The 19,678-nt window shown below is 49.5% G+C and overlaps 1 protein-coding gene across 1 annotated transcript; it reads right to left on the reverse strand.

Annotated features, from left to right (window-relative positions):
* LOC144168197 (solute carrier family 2, facilitated glucose transporter member 8-like) lies at positions 1–11,216 on the reverse strand. The gene is made up of 5 exons (XM_077697233.1): positions 10,814–11,216; positions 8,702–8,925; positions 6,543–6,718; positions 1,696–1,968; positions 1–340 (listed from the first exon to the last, which is right to left on the reverse strand). The coding sequence occupies exons 1-5, from the start codon at positions 11,214–11,216 to the stop codon at positions 1–3; spliced, it is 1,416 nt and encodes a 471-aa protein (XP_077553359.1).
* Between the last annotated feature and the right edge of the window lie 8,462 nt (positions 11,217–19,678).

A 19,678-nucleotide genomic window follows, 5' to 3' on the forward strand; every position in this document is an offset into this window, starting at 1 on the left:
TCAATCGCCGCGATCGATGTCGGCAAGCGTCCTGCCCTCGGTTTCGGGGATAAGGGGAAGCGTGGCGGCCAGGAGAAGCAGAATTGCGATGCCGATGGCAAAGCGAGCGTTCCGGTTGGCCAGCACTTGGGTGTCGTAGTGGAGAAGGCCGAAGGCCAGCAGCCAGCGAGACGCCCAGACGCAGGAGGAGCCCAGGCAGCGATGTCTCCGGGGCATCAACTCGCCGGTCAGTAGGGCCGGGAGGTGGCACAGGCCCAGCGAGTAGGCCACCACGAGCAGGCACACGGACCCCAGGTCGTCCCACTTCGTCGACGAAGGCGGTGTGCTCACAGACCATTGACTGCGAAACAGGGCATGCAAGAGCAACAGGAGACGCGTTTCGACTGCATTGCCTCGGCAACGACGCCCCTGTAAGGTAAGGGAAGGGGAAACAGAGAGCTGTGGGTAGCCAGAGGGAGGGGACCTTCCACACGGCTGCAGAAAGCACATGCAAGAAGAAGTGGGAAAGGGAATTGTGGAAAGATGAAGTGAAGGAAGCAGATAATACAGGAAGAGATAAGGAGCGGGGATTAGAAGCGGCCGCAATTTATGCTCGGATAGGCCAGCGAAGATCATTATTATGTTTTCTAAATTCGGCTTTACTAAAAAAAGTAAAAACGACACACACAACGTTTCGCCGCGTTTGCGGGTGGGATCTTCAGTAGCCAACTGGCCGTAAGAAGAGAAAGAACAAATGACTTATCCAGTGCACCGAAAACATCACTTAGAATGCCAGAATTAGCACTGCACGATTAGCACGGCACGGTGCAAGCCCGATGATAGAGCAGAGCTGTGGTCGTCTCACTAAGCTAAACTCGACGAGCGAGCCACTGGGAACCATTCCCTTGTGTACATATATGGCACTCGTCAGTAGGAGACGAAATAAAACGGAATCTAAAGCATATAAGTGCTTTATTTGTACAGTTCCCTTTCGTTCTTCATATACTTAATATACTTCCTCCATAGGCTGAGTAACTCTCAAGTAATGATTTTTAAAGGGCTCGAATTCGCTAAAGCTCCACGTGTGTGCACGTATTGTCTGCAGGTATGTGTAGGTTTCCTCAATGACGCTGTAACTATAAGCTTCCACTTTTCAGTACATCGTCGCAGTTTGCATATTTTGTTTGTGGACGCGGCCACATCTACAGAAAAAACGGTTTCTACCACTGGACTCCACCAGCGTTGGAGTCCGCGACGGGCTAAAAATATTTATGCCTGGGCGGGCTACGCCCAGAAGCTGGACTTAGGCTTTGATGCGCGCACTACTGGAAGGCCAAAGAATAACTTGCACACCCGGAAAACCATGACTCGCACAGAAGTCTCGAACTACAAACTACTATGTGTTTTGCCTCCATAGAAAGAACGGCCACCACGCCCCTTGTAGATCCAGCGTTCGCGTAAGAATTTCGGTTGAGCACGAAGCACAACTCGAGGACATAAGTACACGACAGGGACGCGTCTTCCGTGTTCTTACTCTTTCCTGGAGTTGTGCTTGGCGGATTCCCGGAATTCCCATGATGAAGTACCAACTAGCCTGCATTCGGAGAAGCACCAACTAGATGAATTACCATCTAGCCGTCACCTCAATTAAAAGCTGCTTACCAACGCAACGTCTTAGCCACTGATCCACCGTTGCGTAGGTTGGGGGGAACTGACCTGAAGACCAGGCAGTCTAAAGGGTTTAGCGTGATCTGGATGACTGCGACCAGGACGGCCGAAGCGGTGAGCAACCAGCGCCGGCTGATGAAGCGCGTCAGGGAGGCGAACACCAAGGCGCAGACAACTTGTCCAACCACCAGCACCAGCGCTGCGGCTTGGACGTACGCAGCTTCGAGAAGTGTGCCCATCACTTGGACGGCTCGTTGCAGGCAGAGCTGCGTGCAGGCCAGGTTGTGAAGCAGCTGGAGCAGCAGGCACGCCACGAACCTTCTGCGGCCAGTAGCATAAGTGGAGTTGTACTCGGTTGGCACGACTGTTCCCCCTGCCCGCACTAATAAATCGAAGCTCGCTCCAAGGATGCCATCTGAGAGGGAGTTAACAGAGTACGCTGTTATGGAATCATGCGACGTTCCTCAAGCCTGAGCTTGCATAGAAGGGTACGAGGAGAGTAGGAGGGTAACCTGACAAGGCGGAGTTCATTACAATATTGGCCAGAGCACTCTTCTCTACCAGCACGCAACCTGCAAATAAACAGTCTTGTGAACGTGTACTGTTCTTCTGTTGTATGTCTTTCAATGTCTGGTTTTATTATGTGGACTTCGTTCCCTTTTTGGGTACCGTGTCTGCCGCTAGCGTTTCAGGAGTTCCCGTGCGGTTGATTTCATGTCAAGATAAACGACCTGTCAAACAAGTTGCTGGCGGAAGAGCGGGTAAAAGGAATACAAGACGACGGCAGTCATCCCATACATTCACCGCGTCTCACACAAACTTAAAAGGATTGTGGATCGTTCAGGGGTGCGTGTTGTGTTTTCTGCTCCCAGGAAGTTGGGCCGCCTTTGCAACGTGGTGAGCTCGGAGGAACCAACGCGCAACGCTTGCAACAAGGGACACACGACGCGTTTCATGGAGTGCGCGACCAGAGCAGTGTACGAGATCCCACTGTCCTGCGGGGGCTCGTATATAGGACTAAGGGACGATGTGTGAATAATCGGCTTCGCGAGCATGCTAATGCCATCAAATCCGCTACAGCTAGCAACCTTGCTACACATGTTGCTGTATGCGCGAACGAGCATTCCTGCGGGCCCTTGCTTGAGCAATGTCATGTCCTGAAGTGCTTTGGTGACCAGAAAACACGCGAGATCTTTGAAGCTTTTTCGATGCACGAGCGAGCGGGTGCATGTGTCAGTAAACCGTCAGTCGACTTGTTGCCCAAGGAGATAGCATATCTCCAATCTTAACTGTATCTTCTTTTGGTGTTCTTTCTGTATTTTCTTGCATTGCCTGCGGCCAATAAACTTTATCCAGTTAGTCAGCGCCCGTGTTTGTCTTTTTCTTATCTTCCGTTCTGTTTTATTGCGCTGTTTTTTTTTGCCATAAAGAACCCCTCTAACTTTGAACGCTAATGCGGAATGCGGAGACAGCAGCATTCTGGTATGATATCTCGTTGCTCGCGATTTCGCAACTTGGCTGCTCACCACTATAGACTTGGAAATACACAGCAGGCACCTCTCACCTGCGCTGCAAGGCTGGTGGGAGAGTAGCACTCTCAGTATAATAATGTTTTTACGCGCTTTGTTTTACGCTGTTTTCTGTGAGGGGTCAATGTTACCTTTGAATCCGTTGGAAGACCTAACAACTTGTATTCCATTTACTGGGGCACGTCATCACAGTATAGGTTCAAGATGGATGCCATGCTGCATTGGAAATAAAAGATAGCTGCGCTTTTCGCGATTGAAGTGAATTCGTTTTCGTTCTTTCACTCTAAACTTTGGTTCGCAGATAGACTACAGGATTTAAAACTTATGCTTACATTATCTATTTAGGTTGAGTAGGGAACTGGATGGCAGCATGTTTCCCCGTGTGCTCATCTTGTCGATAAAAACGCCCAGCTCAGTGCGCTGCCTACGGACACAGTTTGTGTCTGTGCTGAGTAGGGCTCCATAAACATTAAATGTTCGTGCAGACAGGTATCATTCAAGAGTATTGAGAATTTTGCGGGATATCGCGTATGACTTCAGAACGCGCAGGATATCGTATCTGCAGGTGGTATGACGCTCCTTGTTCAAGTTTTAAAAATATATATACAAAAGGCTTCGAGCTGGCTGGTTGTGGTCCGACCGAGTCCAAAGCCTGACCACCTTCTGGGCTACCATTATCATCTTGGTAGTGTACGAGTCGGCAATGTGTCATTTTAACACGAAATGGCCTGCCAGTCATGCGGAACTCTCAGTGGCCAGTTGAGAACTCCCTGTGAGGTGCAACAGCCGGATCTCCTCCGAAGGGAGAGGGGCCGCCAGCCCTGCTGTTTCTCCAGCCTTGCACCCGTACCGCAAGTTGCGCCAATTTTTTTTGGCTACCCTTTGTGGGTAACTCCAATGAACATGTCTTGAGATATTGGTTTGATAGGTTGGCAGTTCTTAGCGACAACTTTTTTTGGTGAAGTTAACCCAAATTCGTGAGACTGTTTTTTTTTCACATGCCAGGTAACTTTTCACTGAATATGAAGTTTGTGTTAGCAGGTGCCTTGGCGAGGACATTCGGCACGAGCCCTCCTATGCGTCCGATAATTTTCAGTGTTTTTTTAAATACCATAAGGCAGAAATAAAGAAAGCAAGGTAGAAGGGGGTGAGTCCATTGAGGTTATTGACATGTTCTGTAAGATTCCGGAACCCTATTTATGGTAGGCCGACTGGGAGCTCAGCTGCGAGGGCTTGGCCAAGCCTCCAGCGGCCAGCGTTCATGATTCTGAACCCTGAACTCGTCGCTATCGTTGGGCATACCTCATGATGGGGGAACTGGGTTCGTGGTCTCGCCACTCATCGTTCGTAAAATTGGTCAAAGTGCTTCGTGCGGTATTGTTTTATGCTATAAACCCACGCTGTATTGTCCATTACCAAGTGAATTACCTAGTACGACAACACAGTATTAAAAAAAGGCAGACTGGAATTAACACTCCGTTCATCCTGAGTGCGCAGCCAGGTCAGTGTGTGCCCAGTAATAGATTTTATAGGTTAGTATTACGTGCACCAGAGTCACAAACGAACAGACATTTGAAAATTTCATGTTTAATCATAATAAATAAGACCATAAATTGGATTAGCAACCCAAGGGCGCAGTAACGGAACCACAACTGCGTGTTTAAATCGAACGCGCGTTAGCACTCAGTGCGAAAAATGTGCATAGGAAGCGTCACTGTCTTTTTTACTTTTTCCGTCGCAACGGTTCATTCCATGCTGTTTGTATTTTCACTGAGTCGCAATTAATTCGCCCGGGACAAACTCGATAGATCATGTTTCAAGACCACCTTATAAGGCTAGGATTATATATAATTTTGATGTCCATGAAAGAAACAAAAACTTGTGACACTCCACTTGTCTTTGAAGCGCGAAGCGTTCGATAGCGTGGTGCATTGGATAACCAACGCCCCTGTGTGTGTGCTTTTATTTCGTGGTCACCAGCAAAGTCGCACGCCGTTCAAAACTTGATTTCGACCTCGAGCTTATACGTATCATTCCTTGGATATGCATTTTTAGTAGATTAGTTAATAATAGCCACCATTTGCAAAATCAAAACATCTTTTATACCTCAAAGCTATACGTATGGCCACTTGGATATGCCTTTGCAGTAGAGTAGTTATCATTATTGGCAACAATTTTAATAGTAGTAGACTCGAATTGAGATACTGCGCATTTATGCATGTGTCTTTCTCAGGGATCACTGCTGCTGGCGATAAAGAGAAATAAGATTTGCTGATACCTTTCCCCTAAATTGCTTGTCACCTCTATGTCCTACGCTAAACAGTTTCTGTGGTGATCCGCCCACACCGGGGGGAATGGGCCATGATTTTTTTTATTCGCAGAGGACTTTAGGATACGGGCTCATGAAATGAAACCCTTCCCGTTCCACCGAGGTATAACGGGTAAATTAAATGAATTGAAAATGGTTGTTTGGATTTAAAATAAAAAAATGTAAAAAGGTAATTAAACAAGGTAATTACACAGAAAATGACTCACTAAAGAACAATGATAAATACAAAGATAAATCTCGTTTTGACTGTCAAACCATATTAACTTACAGGAAACACTGGATGAGCGTTGCATAAATGTGATTGCGCCTTGCAAACAGCGCTCTTTTTGAAGTGCCGTCTTTTCCTGAATCTCATACTCAATGGAAAAGCACCTCGTTTTGATCAAAATACAACATGATCCCTCAAGTAACCTTTACGCGGTCTGCACCCACCAAACGGCGTTTTCAGAGCAGTAGCCGGTTCGTTATCGCTATCAATACTGTACTCGGCAGTCATTAAACGCTATCATTAAGCTCTGCAACGAAAGAAAATCTCTACTCGATAACAAGAAACTGTTTCGGCTTGACAGTTACCCGCGCGTCCCGACAATCTCGATCGTTTTCCCATTGTTGCCAGACGACGCCATACATAACTGTTGCGAACATGTCTTTTGCAGCATCACCGCTAGCTGAATTCAACCACCTCATGTCAAGGATATGTTTCGCAGACACTTAATTGTTCCTCTCATTCTTGTGATTTATTCGCATTAAGATATCTAGACATTTGCATCTGCGACTTCACACTTCATATTCCAAAAGACGTGACCTCCAAAAACAGAATTCGTTTTAACCAAGCCAATGCTCACTAAAATTCATTTGTGTTACGCTCTTCTCAATGCAGGATGTACTTGATGTACTTTCAAGAATTTATAACATGGAACGTACTATTTCTACTGCCATCAGTACAGTACCCCGAACAATGATTACTGCAGAGCACACTCAACCGTTCCATGCTGTGAGGCAAGAGCGGCGTCCTCGTCTAAGCAAAAGAGCCCCACCCGGCCTTCTTGTTCCGGCGGGTTGGTGCACCTTCCGAATGGCTGGCAGAGCTATCGGCCCTTGGCAGCCTGAATTCGGGAGGCGGGTACACGCCGTAGAGGCGGATCGCAGCCCTTTCGGCGTCACGAGCTCGGCCCTTGACCGCCAGCCAGTAGGGGTTCTCGATTACGTACCGCTGCAAAACCAGCACCGGAATCGAGACTACGGCACAGCCGAAAGCCTGGATCTCCCAGTTGAGCGCTCCGAGCACGAACGCAGCTACTGCGCCCGCGTTTGTGGCCACCTGCGAATTAAAACATCCCCGGCCGAATTTTTTTTTACCAAGCCAAACTGCTCTCCACAGTTGTTCTGTACAGCGAAACCGTTTAGCTCGCAGACCTACCGAAGGAGGTGAAAAGGTGACTAACGATGTACGTTTACATGGACTCACGGCTCACATAATGGAAGCAGTCGGATATATTGAGGCTATGAGAGAATGTTATGAGGTCACAAAAAAAACTGACGAGTTGAGGCCTTCCTCCACACGCATTGTGTACTCTCGCTACAACATCCTCACCAAACACTTCCGTGCAATTGATGTAATTGTTGTTGCATCAGATCTAAAGCTGTGGCATGAAATTCTAAACTGTCGATGTCTCCATTGACAGTAAAGCTGCGCTCACAGGGTGTTACAAAATACATAGGAACATCAGCACGAGAAAACCTAATCTTCCCATGGACCTGACGCTGATGCTGTAGGTCAACGACGGCCTCAGGTATTGTGCTATGTCAACTTATTCCGTTAAGATTGCGAAAGCGTTCCCAGAAAATACGACATCGGCGGCGTGACGACGACGATACTCGAAAATCACAATGTATGCAAACACGGGTGTGGGTGGTTCCAGTTGGCTAGGAACTTATTATGGCTGGTAACGCGGGCATGTAATCGCTGGGTGCGCAGCTATATGCGGGCCCGACGTCCCCCGTGGAAGCGAACGGGAGAGGGCTTCGGTCTGAGTTTCCAATTGACTGCGACGCGTACTTTGGCAACGAATGCGGGTATCCGTTGGCCGAACACTGCGTCGCCATTGGGTAATCGGCGTCGTCTGCACGTTGTATATTCGGCTGGGTTGAAAGACGCTTCCTAGCCCCGTGCCCTCGGCCACCTTCGGCACGCTTTATTCGCAGGGTGCTATTGCGGGGTAGAGGCCAGATCCGCCAGGTAGAGAATGATAGCTTTTCATGATATCGCCCCTATTACTGTCTCACCCGCCGTGAATCACCACCGCACATCCTGAGCTCACCTATGCACAAGAGTGTACCTGGTGACTTCTGCAAACCGGCGCTTTCCCTGTAGGACGGTACTACGTCGCATTCATTCTCCCCGGTACCCCTCACCTAACTGCCCCGCGTTTGGTATCCGTGCCACAGTCTCCCACTGTCCCTGCGATACATATATGTGGTGCAGGCTGGGGACCTCTTTCCCTCTCACAGTCTCCCAGTGTATGTGGGGCTGCAATCTTGACTCTTAATAACCTCTGACGAGCAGCGGGAGGGAACGCTGGGTATACCTTCGACCCGAGTGTTCGAGCCTCCCTCTAGGATAGAGCCGCTACTGCCGCCGCGAAGCTTGCACCGGCGGTCACCCCGTTCCCCTAGCCTATTTTAACTGAAAAGTTTCTCCTCTCTCTCGCCAGTGGGTATGCAACGACCCGACGTCAGGGCTGAACTTACGCTTTTAGAACTAGCGTCGCCAAAGGATATCCACACCTTCCTGCTCAGTGAGTTTGACTTAGCTTGGTAAGTCGTTAGGCCCAAGGAGGTTTTTAGGTAAAAACTGAAAATACGCCAACAACAGACCCACTAAGATGGATTTGCCATTGTCCACTAGAAGAACGGTCACAAGCTCACAGCTGCTGCATTGACTGTCATATGGCTGCGACTTCAACTTGGCCGTACGCAATTCTCACACACCCATTCGGTTTAACTGGTTAGTGAGGACGACAACTGCGATTACTCCCAAATAAAACAGGGTGCAGAAAATGCGAAGAGATTTTTACAAATTTATTGCGAACCCAAGATTACGTAGTGCCAAGTTCCAGGAAAATGTGGAAGCCGTATCGCTGCATGACTAAACAATTCATGAGTATTTGTAATGACACTTGTTGGCCCTCCAAACCTCGGTGACACCGCCGAAGAAGGTCCTCTTCAGAGCCGGAGCCATTTCGGTCACGTAGAGGTTGACACAGTTGGTGGTAACACCCATCCAGATGCCGCACGCAGCCCGGCCGAATAAGAGCGTGGAGAAGCTGCTGGCCGCGCACACGGTGAACCAGGCGCCCACCATGCCGCCCGCAGACAGCAGCAGCGCCTTCCGGTGGCCAGTCAACGTGACGAGGTAGCCTGGAACCCCGCCATGAGCAACGGCCGTTTAACCGCACCCAGGTAAAAGTACTCGGCATTGGCGTTGAACTTTGGCACGGCTCTCGTTATCGTCAACGGAAGTAAAGTAGACAACTTTCCTCTCGCAGAAATGAGACTGTCAAACCACGTCTTCTTGATCGGCACAAATACGACGATATCATTTATGAACAGGCGTGTTAGAGCTGTGCTGAACCTGTTTTCTACACTCGTGCTTTTGGCTGAATGGATGACAGCACCCATGCATCCCGTTAGAATTAGATGAACCCCCCTCTGCAGCTCCCAATACTTGACGATTTGGAGATAAAGTTGCTGCAGTAAGATGCTCACGCTCATGAATGGGCTTGCCACTGGGGGGCTGAAACAGCCCTCACTAGTGTCACTAGATAAGGTTTCAAAACATCGGCACTTTTTTCCCCTACTGTTCTGTGCCGCCGCCATGATCGTTGGTCATCGGTCCATGAGCGCCGCCATTTTGTTGTTTATGAGTTTCAGTCGATCAACTGTGGTAATCTTAGCTTGGCCTCCCTGCCCTTCGGCTGTGCGCCACAGGCGTCGTTCGGAACGCGAATGAGAAATGCCGGGTTCCGCAGCATTTCACCTTCAGAAGAGTGTCCAAAGATGCCGTTTTTCGGCGTCTTCGGCAGTGCTGTTTACAATGACCTGGTCAAAGTTAGCGGTGTGGCCGCAGAAGCGGCAATCTGGCAACATTCATAAACACCCGAGTGGTCGCCGTTGCTCACTTGCGTGCCCCAGTGACGGTACTCTTTATCTTATAGTGACACTAGCCCTCACTTTGAACGCAATGGGCCCTGTGGTAAGCGCTCTACGGCTAGCTGTAGAATGCACACCGCACTAGAACGCACCTTAACTACGCCACGGAGTACCTAGCTCGCATAGTGTTCGCATAGCTTCCGGTTGTTTCATTGCTGAACGCAGTGTCATCACGAATTCCTCAGGCCCTGAGAGGGCTTGGGCGTGAAAAATTGAAAGCATTAAATTTTGTTTCAAGCTGTCCTATGCGTGTCTAATTGTACGTCTGTCGTTATTATGACACCTTAAGTTGCGACACTGCCTTCGTCACGAGAGGGATTTGTCAGGCGTGTAATCCTTGCGTCGCGACGGTTACGGCGGTGTCGCCTCGTGGCGGTTTTACTTGCAACGAGCGTCCGCCTTTTTACTCGCCTTGCGGCATTTTTGTGCGTCTTCTTCGTGCGTCCATCGAAAGAGAGATCAGCCATACAGAAACGTATCCATTGGGGCCATAGTCTGCTCTTATTAGTCCACTAAAATCATTTTCGATTGCATCGTTATGTTTGCTTTGTTATGACCCAGAGGTTGGCCATTCACTCTTCCTAACACTACGTCTATGCTTTGGAATAAATATTTATTGCTACTATTGGAATTACTCATCACCAACAACTCACTACTTGAGAAGGAACGATGTACGACACACTAGCAGTTAACATCCCTCTTTAACTAACGAGGGTAACTTGGCATCCTTAAACTACTAGTTGCAGGGCTCCATTGGTGGGATTGTGTGCTCTACTTAGCCGTGATTCTTCCCCCTTTGCTACAATCATACCAGCATCCAAGTACGCCAAAAACGGCACAGGGCAACACCCTGGTTTTGGCTCTTTTTTGAAGAGCCTTCGGACGTTGTCAATATTTTCCCACTACGGAATAGAAGCGCTGCATAGTTTAACGAAGGGTGCCACAAACAAGTCAGCACACGTGTACCCGTTTTGGCGCCTAAAGTAAACTTGTGTGCTTCCTCGCTCGTATATAGCCATCCTACACTATGCATCGCTTCCGCTTCTCGCTGCTAAGTAGTAACGCTGGCTTCACGCAGCAGCGTGGTCCTCCTCACCCGACACCAGTGCGCCGAAGGCCGCCCCCACGAACAGGATGTCGGCGAGCCACCGGTTCTGGGACGTCCTGAGCGGCGGGCTCGGCCAGCGCTCCTGCTCGATGGAAGGCATGGCTACCGAGGCGAAGCCCAGCCCCGTGCCGGCCCCGAGGGCGGCCAGGCAGGCGACTATGATGGCGCCCACATGCCGTCCCATGGGCATTGAGCTGTTCGGATCCGTGATCGGCGAGCCTCCAATGGCGGGAGGGCGGAACAGCCGCAGGGCCTCCATGGCGCTGTTTACAGGGGGCGCCTGCTCCTCCTTTGCTGCTGCCGATGTCCCGGACGCGCCCTTGGCCCCACCGGACGAATGGCTCGGCTGACCTGGCCCCGAACTCCTGTCGTCCAGCGCAGTGAGGGACATTGTCTGACACTAGGGAATTGCAAGTTGATTTGACTGGTGTTCGCTTTAATGCGCCCAAGCTATGAGCTATGAGGCTCGTAGCCTCATGAGACATAGGCTCTGAGGAGCGCCGTTTTGGAGAGCTCCGGATTAGTTTACACCACCTGAGGATCTTAAAACTGCGGCATAGCCGCGACACAATGGTGCTTTCGCTTTTCGCCTCCAATCACAAAAGCAGCCATCACAGCCAAGATTGAACACGCGTTCTTCGGCTCATCAGCACACTGCATCAGCCACTGAGCCCCCAGCTGCGGGTGGAATGGCAACTTCGGACATGAATGCACTATCTTATCTACCACGTACCTTTACTTCTCTATGGTAGTACATGAACTGCAAAGAGTGCACGGACGTGTTGCAACCCACAAAGTACGTTCCAACGGAATCACCTTTTTCGCCAAAGTGTGGCATTTTTCGGTACTATTACGTTTACCATTGGTTATGATAGAATATCTTCAAATGGTGATTATTAACAGAAATGTAATAAACAATAGAAAAAGAAAAGCTCGCATGTACTGTATAATTTCTACCAAAATACGGGACAAAGTCCTCGTTCGCAGTTGCTGTCTCTTCCACTTATGGTGTAATAGCAAATCTTCGGCTGATACTTGGAGACAAGCGAGCGCGTGGTTTTAATTCATCAAATTTGGATTTAAAAAGCTGCGTTTGTTTAATGGGTGGCCGAATGGCTAAATGGCACCACAATTGGCTGACCAGGCCAGGGCCGCGACATAACTTTTAACAGAGGAGCTGTTGTAGATCATGCCTTCTTGTCCGTCTACTGAAGGTCGTACGTCACGCAGAGGTAGCAACAGGTTCCCAGACCCGCCGGCGGCCTCGCACAAACCGGTTCCCACATATACCGATAAAGGGCGCAGTGCTCTTGCATAGGCGGAATCCTCTCCCTCCCACTCGTGGAAGGAGAGGGAAGAGAGTCTCCCGCCACTGATGTTTAGCTGCCAATTCCTTTGTGCGAACAGGAAAACTTGCGCATGGACGGCGCTAGTGTTCTCGGGCGAGCGCCCGTTGACGTTTGAGCCGGCACAAGAGAGCCGCAGCTACGCTACTTCAGCATATTTCACACTGGTTGTATTTGCGATTAATTTTTTCATGGCAGGGAGGTGGAAATACAGCACCCGCGCCCTTCTGCCGCCATGGTATTAGAAAAAAGTATTTACAAATTTTGCCACCACTGGTTGATGCTTCGCACGAAAAAGGCAGGGAGGTGGGAAATGGAGACTTCACGTAGAAGTCACCCGCCTGGCTGTGGCCTTATTGTGGCCGTGGCTTCGTAAGCGAAGCAGAACGACATATGGGGTCGTCCGCATTGCACCTCCCTCATACTACACGGTGCGCGTAGCCTTAGGCCGAAACTAATTGGGGGGACATTTGCCCAAACGACCTTCCACCCTGGTGACGTGCTGGATTCTAGGATATGATAAAATAGAAAGCGAGGTGCTCATTCGTCGTTGGGTAAAAAAAAGAAATGCACGGGAAACACTGGATACGGCACTCTTCAGTGGCTGGTGGGCGACACTGCCCACAGCGAGGCAACCTCTGCCGCATTGTACAGGCAGCACGAAACCGAAAACACTTACGTTGCACTGTTCTTTGATTTGGATTCTCCGAAAGACGTCATTTTGGGTGACATGGTAGGCTAACGCCAGCAGAGCTGTTCCTATCCTCTTCTTCAACCAATCCTCTTCTTCACGTGCCCCGGACCTCAGTGACGTTGAGGATGACGCCGAAAACGACGATTGTGATTGTGATGGTGGTGGTGGTGGTGGTGGTAGTGGTGGTAATGATGACGGCGACGATGATAATCACGATGAGTTTGGAGCGTACCAAAAAGGAGTAACTGGCCCGCACTCAAACACCAGAACAGCTACCGTCGGACAGCTAAAATATTATTAATCATGACCAGCGGCCCTTTCCTTAAACGACACCTGATCGCCTAGGCTCGGCTGGCGCCCAGGCCACAGGGTTCCGTGGCCTCGGGAAGCTTTCACAAAGGCTGACATCAAATTTTATTCCTCCTCCTATTTTTCCGGAAGTAAAACAGAAAAGTGAAACAAATAAAAACAATCACGTAAACAATTAGGGAAATAGAATGAAAAAAGCGCAATGGGGTTACTAGCGACGCGGGTACCCAGTGATTTTGTCATCCTCAGCCATTCAGAGCCCGACAGAAATACAAGCATGAATAATATCCACAAAACTGTTCCTTTGCCCCCTTGGCTTGCGGCTCCAGAAGAGAAGAATTTCCATTGAAAAGGCAGCTCGACACTGTTAAATTACCACTCAAAACGTAACCGTTTAGCCACCCAGAAGCGATAGCAATGAACAAAAACGTCGATTTATTCACGAAGCTGGCATGGTAGACAGAGTTCAGCTGCAGGAAGCCATAATGTAAAAACATAAATGCAAATTATTCGGAAGTGGAGTTCATTGCAGGCTACCTCACGGTTCCACGTAGCAATGTCCACCAACAAACCTTAGATGCATGAACTCTTTGCTAGACAACACCGCATCTGGATCAGTTGTGTATAGATACTAATATTTTCAAAGTTTCTAAGCTACAGATTAGGTATCTATAACTTAACTTGACCTTTAAAAGCGATATCGCTTAGATTATTTGTTATCTCGATGCCTCTTATCTCTGTACTCCTTGTAACCTGTGCTACAAAATGTAGAGCCTTCACATTTCTGGGGACGAAGAAAATAAAAAAGCGTACGTTACAGTGGAGCCTAGAGAGGTTTCTAGCGGATAAATAAGGGACGTAGAGTCTGACAATTTGAGAGGTTCAGTTACTCATCGAAAGCGAGTGTGATTGTTACGCAGTAGATCATAAAATTGACCCGGCGCGGTGGCTCACTGGCTAAGGCATTGCGCTGCTGAGCACGAGGTCACGGGCTCGATTCCCGGCCGCGGCGGCCGCTTTTCCGATGGAGGCGAAAAGAAAAAACGCCCGTGTGAACGAGATGTCGGCGAACGATAAAGATCCCCAGGTGGTCAAAATTAATCCGGATACCTCCAATACGGCACGCCTCAACGCCTGCGTTGCGTCGGTGCGTTAAATCCTACAATCAATCAATCAGATCGTATAATTGGTAGGTGATCCGGAACTGGTAATGAAGATTGGCGAGTCCCACGGATAGCTCGAAATCTACGCATACTGACCCAGTGCTGAGCGCTTCCAGAAATATGAGACGTAACGATATGCGTTCAACGTCTCAACCCCCGGTGTACATGTGGCCGATCGCACCGCAAGTCCTTAACGTGGACAGTGATTAATGGGAAAGAGGCCAGCTAAGACGCACTCCGTAGACGTCTTCCATGAATGCCGATAACCACCAGTTCGCCGGTTTTAGAAGGTCGATGCAACCAGTTTTCGGTGCAATCCAACGGTACTGCCTGGTCGTGGCGGTAACCCTAACAATCACGCAGCCCCTGGTGTGTACTGAACGGAGCGCAGGGCTAGACAGAATTTAATTTACGTTCGCATTAGTGCCGGACACATGTAAAGGGTGGCCAAAGCGATGCTTGCGTCCCTACACGTGCGTCACACAGCGCAGGCGTCGCCCACACCGTCAGCCCGAATGAGCTCGGCTTTTAAGTGCGGAGCACTTAGGAGCCCGGCTTATCGTCGTTGCTTATCCGCCCTTACGGTATATAGCGACCGCAGCCTTGCGGCATCACGCACCCAAAAAATGGCTTGGAAAAGATACCCGGTTGACCTTCCTTCAGCTTCAGCCTTCTGGGCAAAAGTTAGGAGAATACTTGAGCAAGAGGTTCGTATGCACCATTTTCCTTTCTATTGTGGGCGCCACCATTTTTCTTTTTCTGACCAGGGGCCCTATTCTCGACTGCACAAATTGCCGGCAATTCAGGCAATTTTCCGGAAGTCTTTTTTGATTGGCTTTCAATTTTGGTCACGTGCTTCCGGTTGACAAAGCGGTTGTGTGTGCTGTCGTCATTTTGACGTTTTATGACGTGAACGGGCACCAGTTCTAAAGTTTACCTTATTTCTCCTCACTGAAAGCGAATAATTCTTGTCCGGCAATGAAAAACCAGACTAGAAGCACTAGACGTGACAAGGTAGGCCTGTCTTGGCTATTCAACAACAATACTGCTTGTAATACACACCCCCTCTGTGATTGGCTGAGAAGGCGGGAACGATTACGTCTTGCATTGGCAACTTCAGCCTGCGTAAAAGTGACGTAATGCTACGTAACAGCTTGAAAATGGAGGCTGTTTTTGTCGAAAAATACAAGCAAAATAGGGCAAAAAATTGCCCCGGCTTACGGCGCCGTGAAATGTGCGGCAATTTGCAGCAGGCGCAGTTTCGCATGCGTGCTGTTTAAAGCATGTTTCCTACCGAAACAAATTATAGTTTCAACTGCTTCCAAGTCAGCGATCATGGAACATACAAATAACATGCAGTATTTTGCTTTTATGTTTGGCAATGAAATAAAAATGATTTGATTGGCGTAACCGCAACATAAGAGGGCAGTACAAGCCTCTCCATGACAAAGAGAACCCAATGGATGGCATTTGTCTATACTTGTCCTAGTAAGCTGTTGGGTCACATGTAGAGGTGTGCGCCGTGTCGGTTTTGACCGGCGGCGGCGTGGTGGTCGTTTTTTGTCGGCGGCGGCGGCGTCGGCGGCGCAGCGCCGGGTATTCATCGGCGGCGGCGCACGGCCAATTTTTGTTGGCGGCGGCGGCGCCGGCGGCGCCGAAACCGGAACCGCAAATTAAAAAAAGGCCAGCCATTAAAAAAATCGTTCCGCTACATCCAACGCGATTTGGACAACATTCAGCTGTGGTGTCACAAGCGGCACATGTCATTAAACCTGAAAAAAACCTGTACACATGTGTTTTACGAAGAAAAGAAATGCCTCGAAAAATTTTTACGCTATAGACGGGTACTCGTTGCAAACTGTTGGTGAAAACTGACCAACGACTGTACTGCAGCATTCAGTTCCGAGTCCGCGAGCTCCTCCAGGTCGGAGACCCGGTAGTGCACAGTCTTCACAATGTCACGGCAGTTGACCAGCAAATCGTGGAGTCTTGGGACGCTTCCAAATCCGTCCTTGATGACCAAGTTGTGTAGGCCGTGCCCAACACACAGGAACCACAGGAACCATTCGGAAATAATCTTTGACTGTCGCCGCCTTCTTGCAGTCGTCTTGCAGTTTATGGACATCCATCAAGTGTCTCTGCATGTTCGACGTGCTTACGGTGCTCGCGTAGCGTTTCACGTTGCAGCTGCGGAGGAAACAGGCGATTATTTAAACTCTCACAACTAAACGATTAGGCTGCTCACAACAAACGGTTTGGCAGGCGCCTTGGTAGGCGTTATAAAATTCCGCCCCCCCCAACCCCCCCCCCCCCCCCCCCCCACCCCCGGCCCCCTCACCCGAACCCGAAACTATGCTAATTCCTGCGAGGTGATATGCGCGCATTTCACCGTCAATTTCAACGTATGTGAACTCTGAACTCTAGACGGGCGTCCTGATGTACGGTCGCGAAAACGGCAGCCGGTCTCGCGAGCACAACAGCTGAGGAGCGCACTGCACGGTATTAAGTCTCACAAATTTCACAATTCCTACGAGGCGCCAGCCAACGGTTCAGTTACTTAGAGAAACAAAGGAGCGCTACTTACGATTCGAAAGGCTTTGAGTCTTCCTTCTTTGAGGAGTTGGTCAAGCAGCTCTTGCAGTAGTAGTCCGTTCCAACTGTCTTCTGCTTTCCCCCCGTGATGTATGCTAGGCGTCCAAAATGTTTCCAAACAAAACTAGACTTCCCCTTCGAATGCAAAGGAACAATCCGAAAACTTCCAATCGGCATCTTAAACACATCGGGGCCAGGAATTTCTTCCTCGCAACAAGTTGCAGATATGTCGCCGATTCCATCCGCAACCTCAGTACACGCGACCGTCAAGCCGTCATTCCGGCGTTTCGAGGCCGTGGCTACCGTAGCAGAGGCCGCTGCTTCTCGTTGCGCCATTTTGCGCGCGAAAGAGTAGTTAGGCAATCCCACGTTGCTCTGGCTAGAGACGACACGCATGCGCAGATGAGCGGAGAGCAGGGTTGCTTTTGTTTTCTGTTGCTTCATTATTCTCCTACGTGACATTGAAAAATGCCCGAGGCATGAAAAAAAATTTGAACAAAACACGAAATCTCAAACAAAGCTGGATTAATTTTTAAAAGTCATTTTTATTCTATATACGTAAATGCCGCGCCGATCACGCCGAAACAATACGTCGGCGGCGGCGGCGGCGGCGCGCCGATCAGTTAGTGTCGGCGGCGGCGGCGCGGCCAGAACAGTCGGCGGCGGCGCGCCGACGTCTCGGCGCACACCTCTAGTCACATGATCGAACTCAAGAGAAAAATAACAATGAAAAGTGACTATTTAGTTCATTACAGCGCTGATTGCAGTCGAGCTTGACAAATGAGTGAATCGGCGACATCGGTGCGCTCCGCGGTTATCAGGCGTAGCGCTTCGCTGCTCTTATGTGTCGTAGAAGCGATGGTCGCGGCCGTCTTTTTCTGTGATCACGCCAGTAACATAGCAGCAGACGATGGCGTGGCGGCGGTGGCGGCAGGGAAGGTGATAACGCAACAAAGCTTGCATTGAAGCAGAGAGCCCAGCTATGTTAATAAAAGCGATTGAAAGAAATAAATAGATACGGTAAAAAATTGTGTGATGTTCTTTAGCTCGACATCCTCCTTTCGTTCGCTTTTGGATCAACGTTACTCGATCGCTTTGTGGTGTTGGCGCCAAATTTGACCTCCAGAAATGTGTTTTACTTGTCAGCCTCAGCTACCGTTTTAATTTTTATAGTACATGGCAAGTGTTTTATATCTTTCTTGCACAATATTTGATACCTTGGTAGCGATCTTTATGAGTGACTCGTCAAGTTACACTGCATGTCGTCATAGCTATAGGTAAGTAAGTAAGTGGTTCGATGGAAAAGGAAAAGAAATGGACTGGGGATATTATTGAGCCCAGCTGGGGGCTCACCGGCATACAACCCAGTCCGGGGGGAGGGGGAGGAGGGGGAATGAAAGATTAGAGGAGAAAAAGGGTGATGAAAGAGATGGGTAAGCTAGGAAAGGAATAGCTATAGGTGCAGCACGTCACTGATTGCCTACGTCGTGCTTACGCAAAAAAACATGGGCGAAATGGCGGCAATTTGTGCAGTCGAGAATAGGGCCCCAGATGCCAGTCCCATCTATAAAGCGAACGCCGCAAGCGCCATGCTGGGCTGTTGAGTGCTCCGTTCTTTCCGTGCCTCTGTTCGGTGTCCGTGCGTTACCAAATGAATAGGAGGGGTTTGGCGTTACGTGAGCGGTTGCGGTACTTGCGTGTGTGTTCTGTTTTGTTTCTATCACCTGCAAAAAGCCCAACAGCAGATTTTAGGTCATAATTCGCTGCTAGCGTGACCGATGGGGACCCTGGCTGTTGCTAGCAGCAGAAGCAGTGGGGGTGGTGCCAGTGGCACTCCGCAGTTCCACGATGCAAACGCCACCGGTATGGAGCCGCTTGACGTGAAATTCGATATCTGGTAGCGAATACGTATTTTAAACGCAACCCTGCTTGTGAATTTCGTCGATTAGGCATGTCTACCGCAGCGGAAACGACAAATGCGGGCCGAGAACTGCGTGTAGGTCTCGTTGACCCGCGCTCGCGATCGACTCTCGACGAGGCGATTACCGCGCTAATGATATCGCAATACAAGATGATCCTACTGAACTAGACCTAGGACAATCGCTGACGAGTACGAATTAATTAGGAATAGAAACAACACAACCAGTCATTGCCAAATAATGTTCGTATACGCACTGTCGCTCGGAGCCGATATTTGTTGACCATCCGCTTTGACCATGCGCAATCAGCAATGGCTCTATTGTAATCGTACTACTTCAGTTTCCGTGACAGCGCATAAGGATGAGAAACGTTTGTGTTATCCACATTAATTGCGTCCAGGTTGAGCTATGTTTTCAAAATAAAACGAACGCAAATCTGGAGCTGCGCTTCGGGTATCGTTTCTCTATAGGAGACAAGTCCGTGCTTGTATTCGACCGATGTCGTATGTAGGGTGTATATGGCGCGGAATAGGTGAGTGTTTGATGTTTGGTTTTCCACCACCACCACCAGCAGCGCCCTTTCTGTTTTCCTTCGGAAGATCGTTTCTCTCGTTTTCCTGTTTTGGTGTTGCGTAATACAGTCGCTCATTAGCGGACGACATTTTTCTTGGCCAATCCACCTGAGTGGGACACGTCATTCATACAAGCCCATAGTCGTTGTCGTCGTCGTTGTCGTCGTCGCACTGGCTGTCTCATCGGACACACACGTCTTCCGAACTTCGTTGGTGGCCGGGGTGCGCACAGTTCCACGAGCTGCCGCCGCCATATGG

Source organism: Haemaphysalis longicornis, unplaced genomic scaffold, assembly GCF_048455015.1.
Source record: "Haemaphysalis longicornis isolate Haplotype H1 unplaced genomic scaffold, Haemaphysalis longicornis Haplotype H1 scaffold_2, whole genome shotgun sequence".
In the NCBI taxonomy this organism is placed as follows: Eukaryota; Metazoa; Arthropoda; class Arachnida; order Ixodida; family Ixodidae; genus Haemaphysalis; species Haemaphysalis longicornis.

Excerpts from the sequence above, each read along its gene's own strand:
- LOC144168197 (XM_077697233.1), bottom strand. The coding sequence starts at position 11,216 with ATGTCCCTCACTGCGCTGGACGACAGGAGTTCGGGGCCAGGTCAGCCG. Across the intron at positions 8,926-10,813 it reads CTTCGGCGCACTGGTGTCGG|GCTACCTCGTCACGTTGACT; the intron begins GTGAGGAGGACC and ends GCGGGGTTCCAG. Across the intron at positions 6,719-8,701 it reads TCTTCGGCGGTGTCACCGAG|CGGTACGTAATCGAGAACCC; the intron begins GTTTGGAGGGCC and ends CTGGTTTTGCAG.